The sequence below is a fragment of the Pagrus major genome, chromosome 8, assembly GCF_040436345.1.
Source record: "Pagrus major chromosome 8, Pma_NU_1.0".
Lineage (NCBI taxonomy): Eukaryota > Metazoa > Chordata > Actinopteri > Spariformes > Sparidae > Pagrus > Pagrus major.
Window position 1 is genome coordinate 15,602 of NC_133222.1, and position 17,544 is coordinate 33,145.

The window sequence follows — 17,544 nt, forward strand, 5'->3', positions numbered from 1 at the left end:
CTGCTCACTTGTGAAAAATGTCTTTAACCACTTGAACCCAGAAGAAGTGAGAACTAAGAAGAACCTGACGACTGAGATCTTGAAGTGTGAAGACGAGAGCTGTGGTGATCGATCGATTGACAGATCAATGAGTCTTTTGAGTTCATCTTAAGAACAATAACTAACGTGTCTGTTGGTTCTGACTCAACCCGTCAGCTGGACTTGAAATTTTTCAGACAAAACGATTATTGGATCAATTAAGAGTCTCATCGATCAATATAGTGATTATTTTCTTGATTGTTCGATCTATGAATTTGTGAATAATAAAAAACGACATTATTAAATTATTATAATAATAATTATTATTATTATTATAATTATAATGATAATAATTATAACAATAATAATAATTATTATAATTATTATTATAATTATAATATTATTATTATTGTTATAATAATATAATTATAATAATAATTATAATAATTATTATTATCATTATAATTATTATTATTATTATTATCATTATAATAATTATAATGATAATAATAATTAGTATAATAATAATTATTATTATTATTATCATTATAATAATTATAATAATAATTATAATAATTATTATTATTATTATACTAATTATTATTATTATAATAATAATTATTATAATAATTAGTATAATAATAATAATTATTATTATACTAATTATTATAATAATAATAATTAGTATAATAATAATTATTAAATCTTCACAGCTCAGAAATATTCTGCTGACAGTTGAATCGATTATTAAAATAGTTGATAATAATTCTGTTGCTCGACGAATCGATTAAACTTTTCATTTCAGCTCTTGAAGTCGTGTCTGATGACTGTGTCCTGCTGCAGGTATGGTTCTGGTCCGGACGGAGACGGGTCAGCTGGTGATGGTCCCTCAGCAGGTGCTGGCTCAGGCTCAGGCCAAGACGCAGCAGGGCCAGACAGTGGCCAACATCACCCAGAGACCCGCGACACCGACGGCTGCGGCCACCATCCGGGTCAGCACCGCCTCCACGGTATGTTTGCTACACAGCAGGTCTGGGGTTCTGATCCAAATTAAACGGATTATTTCACTGTCATTGAAGGTCGAGAAGTGTCGAGAGGCTGCAAAGAGTCTAATGCTGAACTTTAGTTGGTGTTCACGGATCAGTGAGACCCAATCGGATCACTCTGCTCTCCTCACATCAACTTTAGGCTCATCATAATAATTTCCCATGATGCTTTGTTGTCACATAACGTCATCTGTTCTCCCTCCCTGTTGTCTGCAGGCTCCTCAGACCGTCCGCCTGGCCTCCCCCGCTCAGACCAGAATGGTTCAGTCTCCCTCCACCACCACTGTACAGGTGTGTTTCCTGTCTCACACACTCACCTGCACTCAGGCTGCGTTCACAGCCGCTAACTCTGCAGGACAAACAGAACTCTGTCACAGAGGGTGGCGGCTAAAACCGAAGGTTGTCAGGTGAAAAGCCTTTAACGTGGTCCTGTGAGACGATCAGAATCAGAACAGAACTCAGGAAGCTTCATTTCTGCCGTTTAAGCATGAAATAACTGTCCAGAGATCAGTTATTTCATGGAGGGTTTTCTCCTCCATCACCCCCTCTGGACTCACAGCATGAACAGGATCCAGGTCCATGTGACCTCCTCTGGTTCTCTGTGTGAACGGGTCACAGCGGTGCTTCGGGTCCTGTTTTACTAGAATATGTTTTCTGATAATAATATGATTAGATTTTTCTGTTAAATTTAAAAAACCTGCCTGTGTAGAAATAATGTGAATGTTGTTTCTCATTTTAGAATTAAATTGGTTCATTTCAGATTCAGAACTTTTCTGGTTCATGTGGTGGGTTCAGTCTGGACTCCAGTAAATCCTCCTCACAGTGTAAATACAGAGTCTGAGTCATAAACTGAGTGTGTGATCAATTAACTCAAGTGATCGTTAGGTTGGTTCTTCCTGATGGTGTGTGTGGTTTCCCAGAAGGCCCTCACGGTGGCACCCGGCAGTGCGGCGGTGTCAGTGAAGATGACCACTCCTCAGAAGGCTCAGACGGTGATCACAGCGGGGGGGACGCCTGTGGCCAAACCTGCCGGGGTCCCGTCCACGCCCCTGACCACCAGCACCACGCCCACTCCCCCCACCACGACCGCCGGCAGAGTCACCGTGGTGTCCCAGGTGGAGTGACATTTCCTGTTTACAGCTCAGAGTGACATGAAGCCGGGCAGAAGTTAGAAAAGTAATCGGATACTAATGTGTTGAACTCCTTCGTCACCAACAGGAAATGCAAGAAAACGTGAAGAAGTGTAAGAACTTCCTCGCCACGCTGATCAAGCTGGCGTCCCACAACTCGCCCTCCCCAGATACCTCCAAGAATGTGAAGGCCCTGGTGCAGGACCTGCTCGTGAGTCTCTTTATGACCTCATCATCTGCTTTATGACATCATGTTTCATCCACAGACTCAGACTGTGTCCTGCAGTCTAACTGATGCTGTGTTTCTGTGCAGGACGCTAAGATTGAGCCTGAGGAGTTCACCACTCGGCTGCAGGCTGAGCTGAAGTCCTCCCCACAGCCCTACCTCATCCCCTTCCTCAAGGTACTGCAGCGCACCGTGTACTGCTACTGCTGCTAATACTGCTTCTCATACTGCTACTCCTCCTCTACTAGTGCTACTGCTACTTCTACTACTGCTGCTAATACTGCTACTACTGCTGCTGCTACTGCTACTACTACTGCTGCTGCTACTACTGCTACTACTACTGCTACTACTGCTGCTGCTACTGCTGCTACTGCTACTGCTGCTACTACTACTACTGCTGCTACTGCTGCTACTACTGCTGCTACTACTGCTACTGCTACTGCTGCTACTACTACTACTACTACTGCTAATACTACTACTGCTACTGCTGCTACTGTTAATACTGCTACTGCTGCTACTACTACTACTGCTGCTACTACTGCTGCTACTACTACTACTACTACTGCTGCTACTACTGCTACTACTACTGCTAATACTGCTACTACTACTGCTACTGCTGCTAATACTGCTACTACTTCTACTGCTGCTACTACTACTACTACTGCTACTTCTATTACTACCACTGCTACTGCTGCTGCTACTACTGCTACTACTGCTACTACTTCTACTGCTACTACTACTGCTACTACTACTGCTGCTACTACTACTGCTACTACTACTGCTACTACTACTGTAACTACTTCTACTGCTGCTACTACTGCTACTACTACTACTACTGCTACTACTACTTCTACTGCTACTACTATTACTACCACTGCTACTACTACTACTACTGCTGCTGCTGCTACTACTGCTACTACTGCTACTACTACTGCTGCTACTGCTACTACTACTACTGCTACTAGATTAGATTAGATTTTTATTTTTAATTCTCTTTTACGAACAATGTGATTATTTTCATTGGGTGTTGTCTAAGTTACGGTAGCTGTAGGATGAAACCTCTGAGTTAAAGCTTCATGATGTAACTTTACATCAGACTACCAGCTTCAGAGTCATGTTGATGGTACAGTGTGATGGTACCGTGTGATGTAACAGTGTGATGGTACAGTTTGATGTAACAGTGCGATGGTAGCGTGCGATGGTACAGGACGATGGTACCGTGTGATGTAACAGTGTGATGGTACAGTTTGATGTAACAGTGCGATGGTAGCGTGTGATGGTACAGGACGATGGTACCGTGTGATGTAACAGTGTGATGGTACAGTTTGATGTAACAGTGCGATGGTACCATGTGATGGTACAGGACGATGGTAGCGTGTGATGGTACAGGACGATGGTAGCGTGTGATGGTACCGTGTGATGTAACAGTGCGATGGTACCATGTGATGGTACAGGATGATGGTACCAGGGATGGAAATTAGCACCCGCCACCCGCCAAATGCGGGTGAATTTGTGTGCTGGCGGGTGAATTGAATCAGTTTACCAGCCACTGTGGCACGTTCATTCCAGTCAGATCTGATCCAATTAATCTTAATGATCGATATCTTGGTTAAGGCATAACAGTGCGCTTTCCACAACCCTAGAGCTAGATCCGGTCAAATTATATGTTTCTGATTGGACCAAAGTGTCCGTTGGACTTCACTAGCAAGCCTTCACTTGGACTCTTCACTGCTAGTAATTATTACTCCGCGCTCCGGTCAGCCGAGCCGGCCGTATATATGTCTATGGAGCCGGCTACCCCGTTGCTTGGCAACCATCGACTCTAAGTTGGAACTATTTATTGTGGCGCACGAATAAAGGTAAGCGGGAACTACTTTTTTGTCGGAGTTTACAAGAAGTGAAGTAAATTAAAATGAGGCGTTACATCGCGGGAGTTAAAAGACCCGCTGAGGAGAGTGTGAAGGAGAAAGGGGAGCCGGTGGGGAACGCTGGTATTGGCTTGTGTACGAGGAGGAAAATCAACTGATGTACTGGGTCCATGTATCATCTGATCATTCAATTATTCCAGTTAATGTGGCAAACGAAAAACGAAAAAATGAGTCAATATTTGTTTTTTCTGTTTTTCTGTATGCACCAAACATTGAAAACTGGTGTTATATTTTCAGCCCAAAACGGAAAATATAATAAACAAGGAAACCAAAACGAAATAATGAATCTAATTTACATTTTCCATTATTGTTATACCATTTCCCACGTACATTTCTGCCGTGTGGCCACGCTTTGCGCATGCACAATGTATAGTCTCTCGGTATCCATGGTGAGCAACAACACACCGGTCATTAATTGGAGACATTCATGTTTATGAATGGAGTGACATATCATAAGATCTCAGAAAAGTTGCGAGAAATGGGTGTCCAGCGGCTGAAATCACACAGAGAGGCCGCATTATCGTCGCAGCAGCAGTTTGTCATTTCTCCGCCGTTGGTTGTTCACACAGAACCAAGCAGCTCCGGCGTAAAAGAAGAACCAGAGTATAATTCACACCGAAAGCCGGCGCCGCGGCTCCAAAGGAGGCGTGACGGTACACGTCATGATGATGACGACGTATGTGTTTTTTTCAAGGTGTTCCCCCGGTGTTCTCCTGTTAATCTAAACATGACTGACACAACATGAGACACACTGACTGTTTATAATCATATGGATGCAGTTATAATGTGTTGTGATTGAGATCCTGACCCACCAAACATCCTGGAAAATGACAAAGTTAAGTTTTTCTCTAAATTACATAATTACATAATCGCCATCATTAAACAGGACGCTGTCTGACTATTTGACTCGCGGGTAGAGAGGCTGTTTTCTGGGGGGAAAGTTCACTGAGTCTCAGTCGGGAGGGCTGACCGTCAAGGTGATTTTTTTTCACCGCGTCAAACACTTGGTGAGTTAAAGTTTTTTGCCGGGGACAGACGCTGTTTTTCGGGCAGAAATGTGACGAAGAGTCGGTCGGACAGAGGCTTTTCCTCATAGAAGTTGCCAAAGACACCACCAGTTACTACGTTACTGTTGTATGGTCCTGTAACGTTGCTTTCTGGGACATTTCTCTATATTTTGTTGAATGAAGGACCTGTACAGTTATCAGATAGTGAACACCTTCAGACCGACACACCCTCGCTCCGCGCCGCCCGGCTCACACTGGTTCGGTTCGCCAGTACTGCGCGTCTGATACTACCTCTGATACTACCTCTGATTCTACCTCTGACACTACCTCTGACTCTACCTCTGATACTACCTCTGACTCTACCTCTGATACTACCTCTGACTCTACCTCTGACACTACCTCTGACACTACCTCTGACTCTACCTCTGACTCTCCCTCTGACTCTACCTCTGACACTACCTCTGACTCTACCTCTGATACTACCTCTGACTCTACCTCTGACTCTACCTCTGATACTACCTCTGACTCTACCTCTGATACTACCTCTGACTCTACCTCTGACACTACCTCTGATACTACCTCTGACTCTACCTCTGATACTACCTCTGACTCTACCTCTGACTCTACCTCTGATACTACCTCTGACTCTACCTCTGATACTACCTCTGACTCTACCTCTGACTCTACCTCTGATACTACCTCTGACTCTACCTCTGATACTACCTCTGACTCTACCTCTGACACTACCTCTGACACTACCTCTGACTCTACCTCTGACTCTCCCTCTGACTCTACCTCTGACACTACCTCTGACTCTACCTCTGATACTACCTCTGACTCTACCTCTGACTCTACCTCTGATACTACCTCTGATTCTACCTCTGACACTACCTCTGACACTACCTCTGACTCTACCTCTGACTCTACCTCTGACTCTACCTCTGACACTACCTCTGACTCTACCTCTGATACTACCTCTGACTCTACCTCTGACTCTACCTCTGACTCTGACTCTACCTCTGACTCTACCTCTGACACTACCTCTGACACTACCTCTGACTCTACCTCTGACTCTACCTCTGACTCTACCTCTGACTCTCCCTCTGACTCTACCTCTGACTCTACCTCTGATACTACCTCTGACTCTACCTCTGACTCTACCTCTGATACTACCTCTGATACTACCTCTGGAGGCGCATCAGAGGCGCAGCGAAATTTCACCCCTCGCCGCATCTGAGACTTTCACACAGAGGCGGATGCGGAGAATTGGCGCAGGATCCCCGCATGCAAACGGGAGTGTGAATGGGGATAATGCCGCGTCTCTGTGTGTTTTCAGAGCTTCCCTGCTGGACACCCATTTCTCGCAACTTTTCTGAGATCTCATGATACGTCACTCCATTCATAAACATGTCATTAATTAGAGACATGTATGGCTCGAGTGAGGCCATTAGAACGTGGGACTCCAGTGGTCTACTGGGACTGGACCATAGACTATACACAGTCAATGGACCGGACCGTGGGACTTTTGGGCTCAGACCGGTGTGTTGTTGCTCACCATGGATACCGAGTGACTATACATTGTGCATGCGCAAAGCGTGGCCACACAGCAGAAATGTATCGTGGGAAATGGTAGGCCTATAACAATAACGGAAAATGTAAATTAGTTTTATTATTTCGTTTTGATTTCCTTGTTTATTATATTTTCCGTTTTGGGCTGAAAATAGGAAAACAAACACCACTTTTCAATGTTTGGTGCATACAGAAAAACAGTAAAACCAAACATTGACTCGTTTTTTCATTTTTCATTTGCCACATTAAATCGAACATGCATCAGACACTCAAAAATCGAACAGTTTTATCGCCGGCAGTTATAGTGCAACATTTGGAATTGGGACATTGACGTTAATGGGTAATTGTTCTGTACTGCAGTAAGGACTTGGTGTTTAACAGCTGAACTGTGGTAACTTCTCTCCTTACTTTTGGCAGACTTTTCTATAACAATTTCCACTTTCTTTGTGTGGGTCCAGTACGGTTGAACATAGGGAATAATGTAGTACAGTAAATTCTATAGTTGCAAGTAGATATTGCTATATATTACTAACCTTCTAATCACCTAATGATGCAATTTACACTTTCTTTGTGTGGGTCCAGTGCAGTTGAACATATGAAATAAGTTGAAGTAGGCTTACTGTAAATTCCTGTAGTTGCAGGGAGATACTGATATAGATTTCTAACCATCTAACCTTCATTTTGAACCACTTTGTCTATTCAGACTTCATTTCCTGTTATTTCACGACCTAATAGATGACCCTTGTATAGTTTTACCCCTGTAATCATTCATTGGTATCACATAATTACTGAATAATCAACTCTGGTAACAAGTACTGATTGGGAAATACTATGTGCATGTCTTGTACAAGAAAAATATGTTTCTAAGCATTGTACTGTACACATCAACGCTTAAATATAAAAGTGGCTGGTAGATTTTAGAATTTACCAGCCACAGTGGCAGGTGGACAAAAAAGTTAATTTCCATCCCTGGATGGTACCGTGTGATGGTACAGGATGATGTAACAGTGCGATGGTACAGTGTAGGGCTGCACGATATATCGATTGAACATCGCCATCGCGATGTGCACATGCGCGATAGTCACATCGCAGGACACGCGATATTAAAAGTCCCCCCTTCAAAGTTCGCTCGCGGTAAAACAGTTCAACTTTGGAGCGACGTGTCACCCCTTTCCCAGTAAGCCAGCATGGTGTATTTGGTATCAACGGATTCATTGAAATCTCTAGCTTAAAAGCTAAGTCCACTACAGTGTCAAAAGTGTCACTGTTGCATTTTTTTCTCTTCTGTGCCTCATCTTATTCCACCTATAATGCACTGCGCAGCAGGCTGGCTAAAGAGACTTCCATCCCTAATGCTCTATTTTGATCAGATGAACAGATGATATGCCGCCCATTGATTGGATGCTAGACTCCAGTTTCCTTCACAGATGTTTATTAACACCGTAGAACTAAAGTTCAGGTAAACAAAATAAAAGACAACATCAGCTATTGCAATCATTACAGAAATAGCATTGCTTAACACTGTAGCTAATACCGATAAAGAATACACAGGGTAATACTGACCACTGTAGTCTGCTTTTCAACCAACGGCAGAGTCATCCCCCAGAGGCAATCTTCACAGTCAAAACATGTTACTTCTCATAAAACCACGTGCACACAGCTGTAGCAAACACCAAGAAGCATGGAGTGATAAAAAAGAAAACCGAACTAACAAGGTAACACCACCGCTACAGGTGCTCTTCAGTCTCTGCGTGAAGCTTACGGAGCTAACAGATACCACTTCCGGTTCGTCTCATTTAAAAATAAGAGCACATATTTCAAAATAAATTCAAAAAACGGCTGCAAATACAGATGAACCCCCCTATTTTAGAGTATGACATTAGATCATTGACCTTAGCTTGGATTAATAGAAGGGTATTATATGAATACAATGGTGTCATGGTGAATCAACCAAATTCTTTCCAAATAGAGCTATTCAAGTCATCTGGTGAGAATTCTTCTATTTTTTAATATCGCAATATATACATATCGCAAAAAATAAATAAATCGCAATGTCAGTTTTTTCCAATATCATGCAGCCTTAATACAGTGTGATGGTACAGGATGATGGTACCATGTGATGGTACAGGATGATGGTACAGTGTGATGGTACAGTGTGATGGTACAGGATGATGGTACAGTGTGATGGTACCGTGTGATGGTACAGTGTGATGGTACCGTGTGATGGTACAGTGTGATGGTACCGTGTGATGGTACAGGATGATGGTACCGTGTGATGGTACCGTGTGATGGTACAGGATGATGGTACCATATGATGGTACAGGATGATGGTACAGGATGATGGTACAGTGTGATGGTCCAGTGTGATGGTACAGGATGATGGTACCGTGTGATGGTACAGTGTGATGGTACCGTGTGATGGTACAGGATGATGGTACCATATGATGGTACAGGATGATGGTACCGTGTGATGGTACCGTGTGATGGTACAGGATGATGGTACCATATGATGGTACAGGATGATGGTACAGTGTGATGGTACAGTGTGATGGTCCAGGATGATGGTATCGTGTGATGGTACAGTGTGATGGTACAGTGTGATGGTACAGGATGATGGTACAGTGTGATGGTACAGGATGATGGTACAGTGTGATGGTACCATGTGATGGTACAGGATGATGGTACAGTGTGATGGTACAGTGGGATGGTACCATGTGATGGTACAGGATGATGGTACCATGTGATGGTACAGTGTGATGGTACAGGATGATGGTATCGTGTGATGGTACCGTGTGATGGTGTCTCTGTCACTGGTGTCTGCTCTGTGTAACTCCAGTGAGAGGGGAGGATCACAGCGTTACACACCTGGGATTTGTATTTACTACAGTGGTGTTGCACCAATCACACAAGATGACAATTTCTACATAATGTTGCTTTTAAATGGATAATACAGAAGCAAAAAAGGACCAATAAAAAAAAAATGTAGATAAAAATAGGAGATTAATTGAGAGTATTTAACCAAACTTAAACAGCAAATAAAACTCAACGCAACTGTTGGTTTGTTTCTTAGAGCGGTCAGAGATACCTGCTGGAAATAAGAGGAGCAGCACAAAAGTGTGAAATATACACTTTGTAAAAACAATTAAAATATGTTATTAAAGTAAATAAATTAAGTAATAATAAAAATACAGACGTTCTGCAGATGAATTATTTCTCTATGAATTCAGACCTGCTGTTGAAGCCTGACCTGTTGTGTTGCTCCACAGAAAAGCCTCCCCGCCCTGCGTCAGTCTCTCCTCAACAGCCAGCAGTCTCTGGTGTCGGTCCCCCCCACCACCTCCGCACCCCCTCTGGCTGCCCCCGGCTCCGTCACCGCCGCCGCCATCAGGCCGCGGCTGCCCATCAGCCCGGCCAGCAGCACCGTCAGACTGAACCCGCCGCTCACAAACACTCTGGTAAGATTTCCACTCTGAAGACTGCTGGATTATTTATATATTTATTAGAGAACAACAGGTTCACTTCCTGTACATCCAAACCTCACACTAACAGTCTCTTCTTGTTTGTCCTCCAGGCTGTGGGCAGAGCAGCAGTCCAGACTGTTCAGACTCGAACACCTGTTGTCTTCAGTCAGACTCTCAGACCTCAAGGTGAGACTCTGGACCAACACAGGCTGAATCAGTCTGAATATTTTCCATCAGCAGACCTCACTAATCGTGTGTTTGTCTCTGCAGGAACGCTCGTAAGAGGACCCACAACTATCATTGGTAAAAGTCCTGTTCACCTGGCAGCTCAAGCCAATCAGAAGAAACTGAGTGACCCAGGGGGCGGGACGTTCAGGTGAAGTATAAACTCACAAACAACTCAAAGTGATTCAGAAGAAAATGCTTCAAACTACGTTTAAAAATACAATAACAAGAAACATCAGCTCGATTAGAAAAAATAAACACTCAATACAAATGGAGAAAATACATGATGAGACTTTTCTGTCCTGTGGAACAACAAACACAGAATAATAATAAAAAAACAAATGAGAAATGTTTAATCTGACACAATCATAAAAAACTTAGCCTCAGTCATCATCTCCTCCTGATGATATAAAGTCAGGCTCAGCCATCATCTCCTCCTGATGATATAAAGTCAGGCTCAGTCATCATCTCCTCCTGATGATATAAAGTCAGGCTCAGCCATCATCTCCTCCTGATGATACAAAGTCAGGCTCAGTCATCATCTCCTCCTGATGATATAAAGTCAGGCTCAGCCATCATCTCCTCCTGATGATATAAAGTCAGGCTCAGTCATCATCTCCTCCTGATGATATAAAGTCAGGCTCAGCCATCATCTCCTCCTGATGATATAAAGTCAGGCTCAGCCATCATCTCCTCCTGATGATACAAAGTCAGGCTCAGTCATCATCTCCTCCTGATGATATAAAGTCAGGCTCAGCCATCATCTCCTCCTGATGATATAAAGTCAGGCTCAGCCATCATCTCCTCCTGATGATATAAAGTCAGGTGAAGTCTCGTAGTCCACAGAACATTTCTGGAGCTTCACAGTAAAACAGAGTTGCAGCATTCTGGGAGCTCGTGCTAACACTTCAGACGGGTTTTTTATCTCACAGTGAAGATCTGGGCTTTAAAAGAGTGTAAATAACATCTTTAATATTTGAGAAGACAGTCAGTCACATAGACATGTAGTTCACAGACAATCCATCAGAGGGCAGCATGAGCACACAGATGATCCTCAGTACTTCCTGTCACAGCACTGACTCTTTACTGCAGCTTCCTGCTGTTTCATTTTCACCCCCTGGTTTCTTCACGTGACGATAAAAGAAGTGACTTAAATAAAAATACATTCTGTTTTAATATAAACTCACAACCAGTTCCTGCTGGCTCGTCCTACAACACCTCACTCACATGTAAAACAGCCTTAAAACCACAGTGCCCTTAAGATTCACGACAAAAAAACACGTCAGTATCATCACTGTCATATACTCACCAAATATAGTATTTTAAGTCTTGAAAATGTAATAATGCACACAGTATGCCTACTGTTTAAAATCATTCATAATGCTACTGCTCCTCCTTTGAAAAAAATGGTTAAAAACAACAAGAACTACCCGATCAGGTACCAGGGGAGAGTGCAGTATTCCTAAACGCAGGACTTCATTTGGTAAATCATCTTTTTCTTTTGTTGCCACAAATCAATGGAACACACTTCCAACAGAGCTGATTACATGTGCGGATTTTAAAACATTTTCATGTCACACAAAACGTTGGATGCTGTCACAGCAAACTTGTAGACATTTGTAAGTGTGTGTGTGTGTGTGTGTGTGTGTGTGTGTGTGTGTGTATTTGATGGGGGTGGCATATTTATTTATAAAAGTTGGCGGGAGGGGGGTAAATTGTTTTAAATTGTTTTAATGATGTGGGAATGTGTGTATTCATAACTTTGGAAATTTTAGTAATTGTTTTTAATTTATTGTATGTTCCATCTACCTGCCCAGGGACTGCGGGTGGAAAATAGCAACTTGCTAAAACCCGGTGCCATGCATCTCTCCTTGTTATATACAGGGTTAATGTTTTATTGTGCACTGTCCCTGTTCAAATAAAATAAATAATAATAATAATAATAATAATAACAGGACCTCACAGGTCATGTCAGGCAGTTTCTTGAAAAGTCAGACGTCAGTGAGGCTGAGATTCACTCACATTACGACATTTGGCTCAAAAGTTCACAACTAAAAGCTGCATCCATTCAAGTTTTTACATGAAGTTTTTCAAGAAATGACTAAACAAACAGAAATAAACTTGTCAGTGAACTTCCATCTGATAGGAAAGGTTCAGAGGTGGTGACAGATGGAAAGTGTTTCTGTTGTGTGTTGATGTGAAGCTCATCATGTCGTGTCTCCTCCGCTCTGCTCGCCTTCTTTCCACCTCAGAGATGACGACGACATCAACGACGTGGCGTCCATGGCTGGCGTCAACCTTAACGAGGAAAACGCCCGTATCCTAGCAACCAGCTCGGAGCTGGTCGGCACGAAGATCCGCTCCTGTAAAGACGAGTCCTTTCTGCCCACCGGCTTGCTGCACCGCCGCATCCTGGACACAGGTACTGTCTCACCTGTGAGCGCTGATGACCTCAGAGCAAGTTTACGCTCAGTGACAGCACGTCCACACCTGTCCAACGAGTCACCATCAGATCAGCTGACTTTAAACACTTCTGCTTGACTTCAGTCTTTAATCTGAATCATCTCGGCTGCTGGTTTAACGTCAGAAGCATCACAGTTCAGTAGCTGTTGGTTAAACTGTGTCAGCATCATCACCTGTTGTAACACCTGACCGGTGGAACAGGAGAGTCTGTCCTCGTCACATGACCTCTCACTGAGGACTCTGGAGAAGAAGAAGTAAATGTAGCTCAGAGTTTCTTCTTTGTTTCTTCAGTGCTGTAAAAAGTGCTCAGCCCTCCTCGAGTCAAAGTAAAGATGTGGTGTTAAAATGTCACACATGAAGAGTACAGGAGGACACGTCTTAAAGTATCTGATATTAAATGTACTTAAGTGTTAAAAGTAAAAGTAACTGATCCATATATTTACAAATATATATATATTTAAATATATATGTAAATATATATATTTACAAATATATATTGTGTGTGTGTATGTATATGTATATATATATATGTATATATATACATATATATATATACATATATATATACATATATATGTATATATATATGTATATGTATATGTATATGTATATATATATATATATATATATATATATATATATATATATATATATACATATACATATATATATATATATACATATACATATATATATATGTATATGTATATATATATATATATATATATATATATATATATATATATATATATATATGCCGATCAGGCATAACATTATGATGACTATAATGTTTATCATCTTCCCCATCCTAGTTTAGTGTGTTACGAGTTACTCTGTACTTTACTTTTCTGTAACTTTATACTTCCACTCCACGACATTTATTCCATAACTTTAGTTACTTTACAGATTACCTGCTGCTTCAGAGCCAAATGAGTGTTTTCTAAAATTAATTTATTTTGTCAACAATCAGATAAAAAAACAAAACATTGATTCACATCAGAAAAATGTTTAATATGTGATCTGATGATTGTCCAGGCTGATAATCAGAGTACACAGTATAAACATACATGTAAATATATGGATCAGTTACTTTGACAGTAGTATATTTAATATCACTGATGATCAGAGCAGCTGAGGCTGATCACCAGTAAACACAGAGCGGCTGAGGCTGATGACCAGTAAACACAGAGCAGCTGAGGCTGATGACCAGTAAACACAGAGCGGCTGAGGCTGATGACCAGTAAACACAGAGCGGCTGAGGCTGATCACCAGTAAACACAGAGCAGCTGAGGCTGATGACCAGTAAACACAGAGCAGCTGAGGCTGATGTGGATGTCGTCAGTTCATTAAACACATTAACATGTTGACCTGATGATGGCGCTAGAGGATCACCATAGTTCAGGTGTTATAACAGAGGACGTTCATGTAGTTTGAGTTCAGCTAGTCCTCTGTGTTTTGTGTGTGTCTGATGGTTCTGATGGTTCTGCTGTCGTCCTCAGCTAAGAAGCTCGGAGTGACCGAGGTGCCGCTGGATGTTGTCAACTTCATCTCTCACGCCACCCAGTCCAGACTGCGCTCGCTGCTAGAGAAGGTTTCAGCGGTCGCTCAGCACCGCACAGACGGGGGAAAGGCAAGAAACACACACACACACACACACACACATAGACAGACAGACAGACACACACAGACAGACAGAATAAGAGAAACACAATTCAGTTTTATATGCAGAGATGTTTTATTTAACAAAACCTTTTTTATTTCAGTTTGTTTGAGTTGTTTCATGAGTGAAGATGAAATCAGCTGCTGGTTGTTGAATCAGTCAGGACCGACTGCTGCTTTATGAAGAGAATCAAGTGAAATACATCATTTCATAACCTGAAACACTCGATACTGTGAGCTGAGGTTCACACAGGAAACATGAGACCACAGAGAGACGGAGGTGTGGAGCAGCTCCTCATCAGCTCCTCATCAGCTCCTCATCAGCTCCTCGTCGACCCGCTGGGTCAGAATATAAACATGAAGGTTTAATGCTTTAACAACGTATAAACATTTTCTCTCCTCCTCCTCCTCCCCCTCCTCCTGCTCCTCTCTCTCCTCTCTCTTCTCCTCCTCTCTCCTCCTCCTGCTCCTCCTCCTCCTCCTCCATCAGGATGAGGAGCATCATGAACCGACATCAGACGTTCGCTCTCAGCTTCGTTTCTTCGAGCAGTTGGAGAGAATGGAGAAACAGAGAAAAGATGAACAAGAGAGAGAGATTCTGCTGAAGGCTGCCAAGGTAACACACTCCCTCACATGGATGAAGTCGCGTTGGTGATCAGACCCGCCTGGTTCCGATCACTGATCTGTGAGCAGACGTCACATCTGACTGACCCGTTTGTGTTTCACCTCCAGAGTCGCGCCAGACAAGAAGATCCTGAACAGGCTCGCCTGAAGCAGAAGGCTAAAGAGGTACGTTTGTGTCTCACCCACAGGTCCAGTCGATTCCTTCTCCAGAGCTTTTAGTCGTATCACATGATCTTCAGCTGACAGATGGTTGAAAATCAAACCTCACTGATCCACACAGATAAATCAAAATCACACACTTAAATATGGAGTGCAACATCAAACAAAATGTAATAAAACGTGTGATTAAAATAATAAATCTGGAATCAAAACTCCAATAAAAACAAGCAGAGCAGCTTCAGCACAGTCATCAATTATTAGTCAATAAAGAAACATCAGAGTTCAATAAAGAAACATCAGAGTTCAATAAACACTTGACAGATTGTGTTTCTCAGATGTTCTGATCCATGAACTCGTCAGTAGTCGAAGCTACAGACTGAAGTCCAGTGTCTGGTTCTGTTCACTGCTGAGTTTTTCTTCAGACTGTCAGTCTTCAGGCTGTAGCTCCGTCCCTTCCTCCACCCTCTTTATATTCATACATGAACCCGGCTGACACACACACACACAACACACACCCCGAGGCCAACAGAGGTCAAAGGTCGTTACCCATAAGTCTCTGTGCTGAGTCTGGAGGGGAGGATGTTATGTGAGAGCAGCCTGAAGACGTCTCACTCTGCTGATTATTCAGTGTTCTATAACCTCAGTGAAACCTCAGCTGTTAGATTAAGGAGACTTTTCCTCCTGGTGCTTCTGATGGTCCACATTCATTTGTTATTGGTGATGAGGAGAAGAAAAGGACAGAAACTAACAATCATCTCCAGTATTGATTCATCTGCTGATCAGTTCTTCATTAAATCAATCGACCTTTTGGTCAGAAGATAGAAAAAACATTTGAAAGTCTTGTTTTGTTCTTTATATAGAAAAATGCCATAAATGATTATTATAATTATTAAATGATTATTCCAACATCCAAAAGGTTTCAGGTTGTTTTCTGACTAACTGATGTATCGATGAATCGTTGAAGTGACAGTGAGGAACCGGACCTCGTTGGTTCTGTCAGTCGACAGGAGAATAGCTCTGTTCTTCTGAGAACATGCTTCGGAGCAGAAACACCTCACTGATGTTTTATAAAGTGTGAAGCTGATTGTTTTCCTCCTTTTATATTTAGTTTTCTGTTCACGTTATTAAGAAAAAAGAGACTTTGTGATCAATCACAGAACTTAATCTTTACATTTTACCATCACAAGTTTGTTCAAGACGATTTTTATATCTTTAGTTTAGAAGCAGACGTGTCGTCCACTCACTTCATTTAAACAGCAGATTATTAAAGGAGTCTGACAACTTTTTCAGTTTGACATATTTTATTTGTCAGGATGCTGAATTATTTCACACTTTGTCTCATCTGTTTGTGATGAACTAAACTGGATTACTCAGAATATAAATGGCGTGTTTTTATTTCCTGTTTTAACTTGACGGTCCGTCACTTCTTCTTCTTCTCAGTCTGAACTCAGAAACTATTTCAGATTCACTGTGATGTCACTTCCTGATGACATCATCATCTCTGATGTCCGTCCAGACTAATCCGCCATAAATCCACTCAGAAATCGGAGAGCAGAGATTCTGCAGAACTCCTGAGTCTTTTAGTGTTCTTCAGTATCAAAGTAATCTATTACATCTATGAGTACAGTGCAAACAGGAGCTAACAGCTCATTCAGCTCACAGATAAATAGAAAACACCTGTAGTCGTGGAAACAGAGTAAATAAACAGGGCATTATACTTCCTGTTTACATCTCCCAGAGCATCCTGGGAATTGTAGTTCTACAAATTGTAGCAACATTAGCCCACAAACCGGCATGAGGGTTGTTTTGATGTGACTGAGGCTCAGAACCTGGTTGATTCTGCAGGGTTCTCAACATGGCACCACATGTGAGGTAAACGGGTCAGTTCACCTCCAGAGTCTGTAACACTTTAATAATACAGCTCTTCTGTTTGTTCCCGCTGCTGTTCATTATTAAAAGTGTTGCACAGTTTTATTAATGACGACATTAAAACACGAGCAGACGGCACCGACCCGTCTCTCATGTGGAT

General features: G+C 42.1%; 1 protein-coding gene across 2 annotated transcripts in view; it reads left to right on the forward strand.

Annotated features, from left to right (window-relative positions):
- The window catches only part of LOC141001381 (transcription initiation factor TFIID subunit 4-like), a 32,265-nt gene that overhangs the window by 3,371 nt on the left and 11,350 nt on the right, over positions 1–17,544 (forward strand). The window contains exons 2-13 of one of the 2 annotated variants that reach the window (XM_073472441.1): positions 862–1,028; positions 1,281–1,355; positions 1,985–2,179; positions 2,283–2,405; positions 2,508–2,597; positions 10,191–10,379; positions 10,496–10,571; positions 10,656–10,761; positions 12,863–13,032; positions 14,573–14,703; positions 15,223–15,348; positions 15,465–15,521. In XM_073472441.1, the coding sequence (XP_073328542.1) occupies positions 862–1,028; positions 1,281–1,355; positions 1,985–2,179; positions 2,283–2,405; positions 2,508–2,597; positions 10,191–10,379; positions 10,496–10,571; positions 10,656–10,761; positions 12,863–13,032; positions 14,573–14,703; positions 15,223–15,348; positions 15,465–15,521 (1,505 nt within the window). The remainder of the gene's footprint in view (positions 1–861; positions 1,029–1,280; positions 1,356–1,984; positions 2,180–2,282; positions 2,406–2,507; positions 2,598–10,190; positions 10,380–10,495; positions 10,572–10,655; positions 10,762–12,862; positions 13,033–14,572; positions 14,704–15,222; positions 15,349–15,464; positions 15,522–17,544) is intronic. The other variant, XM_073472442.1, reaches the window with a different exon arrangement.